The sequence below is a fragment of the Centruroides sculpturatus genome, unplaced genomic scaffold (assembly GCF_000671375.1).
Source record: "Centruroides sculpturatus isolate CEXI.00-Female unplaced genomic scaffold, Cexi_2.0 scaffold104, whole genome shotgun sequence".
NCBI lineage: Eukaryota > Metazoa > Arthropoda > Arachnida > Scorpiones > Buthidae > Centruroides > Centruroides sculpturatus.
Window position 1 is genome coordinate 910,397 of NW_019384379.1, and position 12,040 is coordinate 922,436.

The following is a 12,040-nucleotide window of genomic DNA, read 5'->3' on the forward strand; positions in this document are numbered from 1 at the left end:
CTCCTGATGACTAACGCCTTAAACGAGTCCCATAGACTAAGTCCCGAGTCTGAACTTAGTTAATGTAGAGGACGTGGTTGCTGTATCTTGAATGCAGTGTGTAGCGTCTGTGTAATCCAAAACGAGTTGGTAGACGAACGGACAGCAATTGGTTAGAAAACGTACGTTTTATTTAAAAATTTTTTAAATAAAATGTACGTTTTCTAACCAATTGCTGTCCGTTCGTCTACCAACTCGTTTTGGATTACACAGACGCTACACACTGCATTTGATGATACAGCAACCACGTCCTCTACATTAATAAAATGATAAATTTAAAAATTTTCATATTCAGTAAAGAAAAATAAAAACAAAAACGTTGATCCAAAATTACTTACTTTCCTTAATACAGAAGGCACAATATTGCTGCAACATGCTACTCTATTCCAATATTCTATTCCATCATCTTCTAATAAAAATTAAAATGAAATTAAAATGAATAGTATATAAGAAATTATATAAATAATTTCTGATATTCATACTTATAATCCTCTTCACAGTTTTAACAGAAAGAACGTTCTTCTCTTTGTCTGTAGGATACTAAAAAGTTTTTAAAATATATTGTAAATAAAATCTGTAAAATTATTAAATAATTTAATTTGATTGAAAAAAATTAACTGAATTTTTTATTGGAAAAAATTTAATTTTCACCACAACTACATATAATTCCATTATTATTTCAAAACTATAGTTACTTGAAATATAACAATGTACTGTACAATATTTAATTCTTGATTAACTTATTTCCATACATCATGCTAACTGCCATAATTCTTACCTTTATAATTAGCCATTGAATTTTAATGCAAGCTTAGGGTAAAATTTTTTACAATAAATTATATATTATTACACCTTTTTTCACAAACATATATATTTAAACTATATTTTGATTAATATTTGCTGAGAAATATTAAGAATTTGCAAAATATATGTACTAAGATTTTAGTAATATGACTAAACACATTTTAAGATTTCAAAGTCATTTTAGAATACTTTTTACACTTACCTTTGTTAGGTGAGTATAAGTCACCAACTCTATTGGATATTTAAATATATGCTTGACTTCAAAATGAACAACCATCTAAAATATAAGAATTCAATATAATTTCATCAATGTTCACTTTATTCTCAATCAATATCTTTTAATATCAATTTATCTGGTTTTAATAAATTTTCAAACAACTAAAAATTATTGCAAAAGGATATTCTGTACAGGTATTTAATATACAACACTTTCTATATTTTAAATTTATTAAGAGACATCTAAAACTGTCTTAACAAAATTATGTAAATTATCAAAGCCATTTCAATACATATCAGCTTGTAAAGATGAAATTTAGACATTCCTCCCCCAGTCATTTCTAGAAAAATTCAACGTTCTAGAACAGTGTTTCTCAACGGGGGCAATATTGCCCCCATGTAGGCATTTTTCCATGTTCAGGGGACGATTAGTAACAATTTATATTTTGGGGGGGCAAAAAATAATTTTCTGGGCAATATAGTAAAACATTATATTAAGAATAATTACATCTTTCATTCGTTATATCATACAATAATTAAAACAAATAACATTATACTAGTCACTAGTCTATTCAATGCAGTACAAATTTGGCATTAGCCTTGTCCCTTGGCATTGGAATTTTGTAGTGAAGGGGGCGATACTACGTAACGGTTTTATTGAAGGGGGCAACGATTCGTTAGAGGTTGAGAAACACTGTTCTAGAACATTAAATGGAAACACTCAATAGGGTGACAGCAAGTGGGTGAGGGTCATCTGGGTGACGGACAACTGGGTCAGACATTGCTGATGTTTTGGAAGAACACATTTGGGTGCTGTTGCTCCATCACTTCAAAAGTGGCCACAATGCAACAAAAGGCTCACAATCACATCTGCAAGGCAGTTGCAGGAACACTGAACTGTTCAACTGTGGCTTTGATAATCCACAGTTGAACCAGAGAATTTCACCTTTACTTGTCTCAATTATTTATCAGATTGTAATATAAGTAATTTTAGAATAAAATGTACACAGTCAAGTTAATATTTTAAGATTATTAAACTATATGAATAAAATAATTATATTCATAAAAAAAGATAGACTTTATTAATCAGAATATCTTTAACTACAAAAACAGTGCCAAGTGTTTATATAATACTAATGAAATTAATATAATAAAGTTTACTAAATTTCATATATTAAAATGCTCTAAACAACAACAAGCTATTAATTTAATTAAGTGAAAAAAATTTAATAAAAAATTTATTCTAAAATAGTTATGCAATAATTTAAAAAAAAAAATCTAACATATGTCTACTCAGCAGTTCCATTTATTTCAAAATTATTCATTTCACAAAAATTTTGAAAGTTAGAAAACTGATAAGAGGAATTCATTTATTCACTTGATTTCAAACAAATTACCTTTTCAATATAAAAAGTAATCTAGCTTTATTTGTAATTTTACTATAATTTATATTCCTCCCTCATTTATAGTATAAAAATTTAATTTCCAGGCAGTTATACATTGAAATAGGATTAAATATAACAAAAGATAAGAATGTATGCAATTTAATAATACAGTAATTCCCCGCTTAACATGAGGGATGCATTCCTAGACGACAAATTGCTAAACGAGATCATTTTAACACAGTAAATAGAGAAATGGGAACATGAAGTTTCTCCTATGAAATGGGAACATGTGACCAAACAAATAAAATTAAAATAAAAGCTATTAAAATCCAAGTTATTCTTGTATTATTATTATGCAAATTAATATAAGTTAAATAACACACAAACATATGCACACAGAAATGTAAAGTTCATTTTGCAATGAAGGTCCTGGCTCTTCTGAAATTCTTGTTTTTTGCAATTAAGTTGTGTAGTTTTATTTGTTGCTTTCTTTCTCTTTCCTTAAGCAAATATCGGTAGCAGGAGATCACATCCAAAATGCCTCACCTTGTTTTTGCACTCATTTCAAAATCTGGATCATTCGCTACAATGATTTCAATGATTTGCTCCATTGATGAATGATTTCAGTTATCGTTACCAAACTTTTACTAAAAAAAAATTTGCAGAGAAATGCTTTGGGTTCTTCATTTTCAGAATCACTATTTTCCAGTTCTACATGAATTTTTTGTTTTGCCAGTTCTTGAAGGTCATCGTTGGTAAGGTCTCACCAGAAAATGCAGTAACTCCTCAATATCCTGCTTGTCTACATCTAGTCCTGCTGTATCGGTTAGGTTGACAAAGTTGTCAACCTAACAATACTACAGTTACAAAACATTTCCTTTTTTGAAATTGGAACTAACTCATACCTCATAAGAACCATATTTATATATACTTACACATTTTACAAATAAAATCTCATTGAAAATTCTTGGATACCTTCAGCCATAAATGCATGAACAAAGTGTGGAAGAAGTTATCAGTTAATTCTTGCCAAGCCAAGTTGATATTGCCTATGGCATTCATAATGTTATATTTTTTCCAAAATTGCACCAAACAAACAGATTTAAGGAAAGTACCGCTCTACAACAAATTGACATCCTTTGTTGATTGGTTCATGTTTGGGAATAATAATATATATGAAACAATGAAATGTGGTGATAATTTGAATCAGCATAAATTGAGATTTTTTTTAGGCTTCGAGCAGACCCCTTTATATCGAATCAGTATTAAACAAAGCAGCATTAAGCGGGGTCTTACTGTACTAATAAATATAAGCAAACAGAACCAATAGCAAGTTAATTTTAATGTTTTAATGATTCATACATTATTTGTTGTTTATATAATATAGTCCAGTTATAAAATGTTTTGATGATTCTGAAAAATTTTTTTTGGTAGAATTTCATAGTTGATTAATCTTTTGTAAAGCATTCAAACATCACTCTCTATATTGCAAATTTCTTTAATTGAAAACCTGATGTTTAAATTATTAATTTTAAATTTATTACATGCTTGTTTCTTCTTTCTTGATATTTGATCTTGTATTCATATTTATTATTCAAGTAAAAATAATATTTAATGAACTGAAATGAACATTTATCATATATGATGATATGTGCAATTTTTGTAGACAAACAAGTTAGTAAAACAAGAATCTTTAATTCACAACCAAATACAGGAACTTCTTTAATAGGATGTCAGCTATACAATCTACTCCTTACACGAATACACGTTAATACTGTAACCGACAATAAGAAAAAGATAAATTGAAATACCCTGACAATATTCTTAATATTTTACATAGATATTTGTATCTGTCTTTTTATTTCTTACAACTACCTTATAACTATTATAAATTTAAGAGAACAGGGAGATTTAGAGCAACGAAGAAGGTAGAAGATAGAAAATAACAGGGGTACCCAAGATTATCGGCAATGCTCTTGATGCATTAGATCAAAAGGACAAACCACTGTCTAACTAAGATGAATATTAGCTTAGTTCACCAAACCTCATATTAAGTCAAATATACTGGGACGAAAATGGTACTTTTGTACTTCCACTATCAGGAATCTACTTCTTTCTCTAATTCCTTTGTCTTCTCCATGAGGAATGAAGCTCTCCAGCACCAACATGCTGGAGAGCTTCGTTCACACGTCCCTTCTCATCTGATTTCACCAAAATAATAATTCTCCTGGCCAATACACTGCCCTGATGGTTGCATACCGTCCCATTGTTCCTAAGGGACACTTGCTGTTAAGCCGTTTAAGAATGAGTTTGTAGGGAACCCGTTCTTAATCAGCGGATTCCACCCCGTTGGTTCGTCTCACCAATTAACCAGTCCAATCTTTCCACACAAAAATAAAAAACTTTATTTCACTCTCAGGGACCGCTACTTCACACTCCCTCTCCCGTACCGAATTCCTCTCTATGAAAAATTCCTTCTTCCCAGGTCTTAACGGCCCCTCGTTAGCGTGTGTCGATGGATGGATCGCATCTGCCCCGACGAAACACCTCCCCAGAGAGGGGGGGTGAGAGGGTCCAATATCACTATACCCCTCGCCGCAAGAAAGTGTTAGGGTGTTAACCCGAACACGGGTCTGAAGTACAATTTCAAAAAAGAAAAAAAAAAAAAAAAGTTACAGTAAAACTTAGCTCCCCGAGAATACAAAAAGTCCATACAGACGATACAACACAATTTTCCTTTTCCTCAAATTATATTCATAGTTCTCCTTTATATTAACATCATAGTTGTTTCTTCCGTAACCAACAGTGGAAGATGAGTATTTATTTGACACTGCGATGCGATCTGTGTTGCCTCGATCACGGCCGAACGGATGATAACCACGCGATCAGAGGCCGCTGGAGCCGTACCTCCTACTTCGACCTTCCAAATATTTACTTTGATTATTGGTCTTTTGTTCATCCTGCCTGTTCCGATTGTCGTCGTACTCAGAACATCTACTACCCTTTTGCTGATTCCAGACACTTTTACTTCCGTGAATGCCGTCATGCCAGCGGTTCCTTGGAGTATTGTTTGGAGCATGGGGACTGCTCCAGTTATGATCACACTCGCTGTCTGTCATGTATGATGTGTAGCTATCAGGGCAAACTTTTAGATTTCTTTTTCTAAAATTAGAGAAATCTGCTTTTCCTCACTTATGACTGCTTTCCCAATTGTTTATATTTCCAGAATCTTCATGGTCACTGTATTTCCAACCACTAGAACCTTTTCGGCCCGGATAGCTTCTATTATGACTATTGGTCCTCTCAAGCAATGCTTTATCGTGAAGACCTACACATCGATCACTCATATCCAAGTACCAGTTTCGGTCCCAATCGTTTGGTTCACGACTACCTGTTCCACTCGCACGATTACGAAGGTAAGGAGGTCTGTACATGCCAGCTTGTCCTTCCAACACTTTGAGAATACCAGGCAGCATGAGACGAGGGCCCTTCAATTTCTCGGTCAGTGCCACCGTGACTTCTACGGGGGATAATAAAGTTTGGTTGCAACGGTCTTTAATAGCCATAGGGACCTTTTACTGTCCGTGCCTCAATCTCTTCCCCAAACGCTGGGCTCAAAATTATTGTTCCCGTCATTCAAGTCGGTAACATCTTCAGGGTGCAAGACTGGGACCTGGGTGCCTGAATCTAAGATAGCTTCGGTATCTTGCCCACCTATGTTGACTGTAACGTATCGTAAACATTGAATACTAGGGCCTGACTTCAAATGGCTGCTCCTTTTTTTCGTCAAAGTGTTCTGACCTCACACTCCCCACTATCGTGATGTCATTCCTTCTCCAATCGGTCGAGGGTTGAGTGTGACTATCGTTTATGGGTGTATCCCTTATCTTCTGCGGGCAGGATCTAGAAATATGTTGCGTTGATCTCCCTCCGTTTCATTTCCTGATGATAGTTGAGTGTGTCCTTCTGTCCCTCATCCCTCAGTGGTGGGGGACCATACTCCTGGCCAGTACCCTGGCACTCTGGAAGACGCCGTGACCCTTGCGGCTCGTATGTCTCTGTTAGAGATTTTCCCTTGCTTTCGAAATATAGGTTGCACTTTCTCGCCATGTTGATAGAGTTAAATCACCCCTCACCCTGACGAACGCTTATATGGGCCACCGTGTCAGTATCCCAACATCTGAAATAATCTGTCCGCCACGATTAATCGTTTTAATGTTTCCAAGTCCTTCACTCTCCTCAACTCGCAATAGTATTCCCAAGATGACACTATTCTCGACATAAATTGCATGCGAGTCTCGTTGGGCATACGTCTAGCATTTCGAAAGTTTTCCAGGCAGCATTGGGCGGACGGTTTGTATTCTCGTAGCACTAATTTCTTCACACTTGAGTAATCCTTTAACTCGTCTCCGGTTATATAAATCAAAATGTTTGCGGCCTTTTCTCCCAGAATATTGATCAGTATCTCCGCTTTCATCTCTTCCGGCACATTCTTCGATTGGAACGCTTGCTCTATAGATACAAAAAATAGGTTCCAATTTTCGGACTTAGTTGGGACTGGCAGTGTTAACATTTTCACATTCGTTATTAATTTCTCAATACTCTCGGTGGGAGTATCACCCTGATGGCTGTCCGTAGGGCTAGGGCTACCGTTACTCGCCCTGCTCTGAATAGTAGCGTTAATCCGCACCAGCTCTAACTCATGCTGGCGTTCCCTTTCTAGCCTCTCTTGTTCCTCCTTCTGTTTCCTTTCCGCAACAGTAGATGTCAAAATCTCCAGCACAAAATCTGGGTCGCTAGCAAAATTGTCACTTTTTGTAATAAGTTTCCTTAACTCTGATACTCTCAGATTGTCATCTATTGTGCCACAAAGCTCTTCCACCACAATCCGCAGATCTTCCTCCTTAACTCCCTTTATGCTTAGCATTCCGCCGTGAATTTCGTTTCCGACAAGTAAAAAATTTTCCTACCTCTTCTCTGGTGTAAACCTTGTATATTCCTCAAACCTTTGGGCCGTGCCCAATTACCCACTCAGCTCGGTTTTGATCCACTCTTCTTATTCTGGCTCTTAATAACTCTCTTAACAGATCAAATCTTGTCGATCTGACTTCACTATCCTGTCGGCTGTGCCAATGTAGGGAACCCACTCTTAATCAGCGGATTCCACCCCGTTGGTTCGTCTCACCAATTAACCAGTCCAATCTTTCCACAAAAAAAACTTTATTTCACTCTCAGGGACCGCTACTTCACAATCCCTCTCGTGTCCCAAATTCCTCTCTCTGAAAAATTCCTTCTTCCCGCGTTTTCTTCCCCGGTCTTAACGGCCCCTCGTTAGCATGTGTCGATGGATGGATCGCATCTGCCCTGACAAAACCCCTCCCCAGAGAGGGAGGCGAGAGAGTCCGATATCACTACAAAGTTGAAAGAAAGTTCTGGAAGGAAAGATAATAGAAATAGAAATGAGGGAAGGGAAATATAATATTCTAAAATAAAATGAATTACAACCACACAAATATGGCATGCAGCCACACACAGAATTACCATACATGTCTGCACAATTTACTTCATTTGCAAGGTCTATTTATGCAAATTCACTTTAAAGCATTTAAAAATTAAATTTTAAAATCAACTATATGAAAATAAATGATAATCAAAAGTGTGTTTTTTTGTTCAGTCACTTCTTATATAGACATTTAAAAAAGCTTTAGTTACAATATTTTACTCTTACTAGGGTAAAATAGTTTTATTTGAGAATATGGAACAGATCCCTATTTTAAAAGTTTTCCATGGCCCCATTTACCTGGTTTTCATTTACATAAGAAAAGTCTGCTTATGTAAATGGAAGAATAACTATTAAAATACCTTGTCTTTAGTGTGTTGAGTGTTCAATAAACTTTTGTTTCATCTTGTTTGAATGTACTGTAATCACTAATTCAATATACTGACATTTGACAGTTAAGAATATGTAAAAGGTATTTTATACACCTAAATTAAAACTGGAAAACAATCATATTTTTCTTGAAGAAAGACTAGTCCTTCTTGAAGATGGTCAGTGATAAAATGTCATGAATATTGAAGTATTTTTTTTAATATTAAAGCCAAACAACTACCGGATTAAATCACTATGTTACTGTTACTTTTAGTAATTAATTTCTTTTCCAGATATGCACTTCATGTCAAATTGAAATAATTAAGCTGAGGGATAACTATAAATATTTTTTTACGAAAATGAAAAATTTAAGCATTTTCAGCCTCCTATAATCATACAAAATATAGCTGCCTTCTGAAGATGACTAAAAAGCTTAAAAATTTAACTTTTTAAAAAATAAAGTTACTGAAATTTTTACTGAAATTTAACTAAGTGATATATTACAAAAACTTTGTTTTGTCTTCTATTTAACAAATTTCTCTCTGATTCATAGCTACTTTTAGGTAACTGCTAGATGTAGTTGTTTTAATTATGATTGGTTTCATCCTGTATAATTTTTCTATACTTATTCCCAGTAGTACAAACCTTAATTTTCACTTATAATGGATAAAAAAAAATACAATTTCCTATGCTATGATATATATCAAAAGTATCCTCTGTTGAATGTTTTTTGGTGAATATCACACCTGATATAATTTCTGTGATTGATGATATGTATTAACTAAATGTTATATAAAATATTAAGTTCATTCCTCGACAAATTAGCACTACACAAAATATACATTAGTTATTACTTCATATTTATATTTCATATAACTGGAAATATAAAAAATATGGAAAATTTGAACATATTCATATTTATATGTACTGTACAGTACATACAGTTACCTCTGTAGCTGTTAAAAAAACAAAAATCACTTAAATATTTTTAATTTATTTTGTTGAACTTATTAAAAATTCCTACTGACAAAAAACACTATTCTCAATTTGTTTCTTTATAGAAGGATTGCATTCTACAATACGTGAAATTTTTATACATGTAAAAAAATGGTTTATGGAATTTTATTAATATTTATTATTATATATGATATTTATTAAACTAAGAATAAAATTTGCAAATAACATTAAAATAACTAACTAATGTAAAAAATAATAATATATTAAAAAAAATATTACACATTTTTAAATAGAAATTTTTTGGAAGTTTACAATATTTAAACTATTTAGTTGTAATAAACTTTACTTAAATATAAACAAACTTTCCTTTGTATATTGCAAAAGTCAGCTAAAAGTGACTTACAATGCCAAATTTAAAACAATCAAGCAAGGCCATGCACCTTAACAAAATATCTTTAAAAGAATTACACGAAGGACACGAGACAGGTAAATCTTTTAGTCAAAAATAAGTTATTATTTATTATAATTTGACATTTTATCAAAGTTATCGAATATAATTCAATACATTTTATAGGTAATTGGAAAAAGTATTCTAAAATACTTATAAGCTTACTTCTAATTTCGATTTTCTTACGAATTCGCTCCTTTCACAAAAAATTCCGCGAAATTATCTTATCTGCCAACATCCTCGATCTGTCAATTTCATATTCCTGCTTCTCGATCACGTGAGTCACGTACACCAAAAGAGCGCCCTCTTTAAATATATAAACGTGAATAAATTCCGATAAAAATTTTAAACTTTTGCTTTTCTAATAAAAATTTTATATAGATCGATATGTTTTTTAAATAATAGATGCTACAAAGTTAATTTTTTTGAAATTTTATGTAAATATTTTTATGACGTCATCCGTTATGGCGGATATCCTTTGGAGTTTGAATGTCAGTACGGTTGTTTACCTTTTAATATGCTATTTACACGTGGTTTGAAATTGATCGAATTTTAGGTATTTTATTTATAATTTTGTAAGTTTTTTTTAAAGTGTTAAGACAATATAATCTTGAATAATATTTTATTGCGTTTTAGATTTAAAAAAAATGTCCGAAGATCGATCTTCCTCACTGTCTTTAAATGAAGATTTTCAGAAGTTCTTAGAAGCGGTAGGTAAAATAAGATTATAAATTGAAATATTTATGAAAGTGTGGAAAACCAAATGCTCTTTGAAATATCCTTATATACATTTATACAAAAATACAGGGTGTCCCAAAAGTCTCCTTACAGTGACACAAATCAAGCCCACCAGTGGCTGAATAAATAAAACCATTGAACACTGGTAGTTGGTCATTGGTTTGTGCCACCATGCAGTGTTCTAGGTTTTCTTCATGTGTCTAACACCTAAACAGAATCCAGTTTCCACATAGGAAGTCCTACTACAAGTTACCTCATTGACAGATCACCCATGTGTTCCGTTACCTTACTGCATCAATCCACTGACACAAATCTTAATGCTGAATTTTATTGTTTTGTGAATGAAGTCAAATATGTTTTGTTCTACACATTTTATTTTGGAATTTCGTTGGTTAAAAACCTGAAGCAGACCACCTTGAGTAAGGTTGAAAATGTTTGTTAGATGTTTTTATTAAAATTGTGTTACTGGATTTTAAAGGTTCTTGATTGTGTGTGAATAAAGTTACATTTTACCTTTGTATATATGGAAACTTTTGGGACACCCTGTATTTACAGATATATACATACAAGGTATTATTTTCCTTAAAGTAATAACAAGGATAGGGTCTTTCATGTATATTGAGACCAGGGCAGAATCCTGTCTGACACTCCAAATACTTGCTCTGCTCCCACTCAAGTGACACAGACAAAAAGGTGGTCATTTGTCCTTTGTTTCACATATACTGTATATATAGAAAGGATATAATTATACAAAGTCAGGGATGACACAAAATATTCATGAACATGATGCTACTTCATGATAAACAAATATAAATACAATGGAATCCCATTAATTTGGAATAATTGGGGGTGATGATCGTCTGAGGGTGCAAAAATCTGAGTTAGCACAGCTTTTATGTGATTGGGAATGAATGTAATACAGTACATAATTTAAAGTCACTCTGTCTATATATGTTTTTTTTATGACTTGAGTATGTGCAGGGCATGTTGTCTGGTAAAGTGGCTTTAATACAGCTGGATAGGCACTGACATTTCATTTCATTTGAAATAGGCCATGTTATTGGCTTGCTTATCTAGAGCCATGTTCAGTATCACAGAATTCTGCTAAATCCAGTTATTCTGTGATGCTGAACTTGATTCTAATTACTCATCTTTACCACAACACCAGAGAATAGTAATATAATTACCTCTTTCTAACCTGTTACCGGTGTGTCTACTAACTCTTAACGATCCAACACGAATCAAAACTAACGTTTTCGAACCCTTAACCGGTTCTTCTTCAGGTTTTTTCGAATCTCTGATGGAAAATGCAGCTCGTAAAAACTTTAAATTCGAAATATGTAAGTTCGAATGCACGTTTCCCGTTTCCGTCGTTGTATGTCATGCGCAGTCGACTCCAAACGGGCTATCATAAATTACTATTCATAAACGCTAGCCACGCTGTTGATAACGTAATCTCTTCTTTATAATTGATGCATTGATTATCCTTAAGGTTAGCCAAATATATGCTGGCCGCCTCTAGCCATCTGATATGGTGTACGTGCCGTGCGGTGCGGATAATTCTTGCTTTCTTAAATTCGGGTT

General features: G+C 33.3%; 3 protein-coding genes across 3 annotated transcripts in view; 1 reads left to right on the forward strand and 2 right to left on the reverse strand.

The window, feature by feature from the left end:
- The window catches only part of LOC111617854 (PRELI domain-containing protein 2-like), a 16,165-nt gene extending 6,169 nt beyond the window's left edge, over nt 1-9,996 (reverse strand). Inside the window, exons 1-4 of the mRNA XM_023359178.1 lie at nt 9,884-9,996; nt 1,046-1,120; nt 522-579; nt 378-448 (exon numbers count right to left, since the gene is read on the reverse strand). Coding sequence (XP_023214946.1) covers nt 378-448; nt 522-579; nt 1,046-1,120 — 204 coding nt within the window. The 5' untranslated portion in view covers nt 9,884-9,996. The remainder of the gene's footprint in view (nt 1-377; nt 449-521; nt 580-1,045; nt 1,121-9,883) is intronic.
- Nucleotides 5,293-8,107, reverse strand: LOC111617853. Its single transcript, XM_023359177.1, has one exon. It carries the CDS (start codon nt 7,369-7,371, stop codon nt 6,610-6,612), a length of 762 nt encoding a protein of 253 aa, XP_023214945.1. The 5' UTR covers nt 7,372-8,107; the 3' UTR covers nt 5,293-6,609.
- A 181-nt stretch (nt 9,997-10,177) lies between the features above and the next one.
- The window catches only part of LOC111617822, a 12,311-nt gene continuing 10,448 nt past the window's right edge, over nt 10,178-12,040 (forward strand). The window contains exons 1-2 of the mRNA XM_023359132.1: nt 10,178-10,274; nt 10,355-10,428. Of these exons, the coding sequence (XP_023214900.1) occupies nt 10,366-10,428 (63 nt within the window). The 5' untranslated portion in view covers nt 10,178-10,274; nt 10,355-10,365. The remainder of the gene's footprint in view (nt 10,275-10,354; nt 10,429-12,040) is intronic.

What these genes read in the sequence shown, in the direction of transcription:
- LOC111617853 (XM_023359177.1), bottom strand. Translation starts at nt 7,371, where the DNA reads ATGCTAAGCATAAAGGGAGTTAAGGAGGAAGATCTGCGGATTGTGGTG.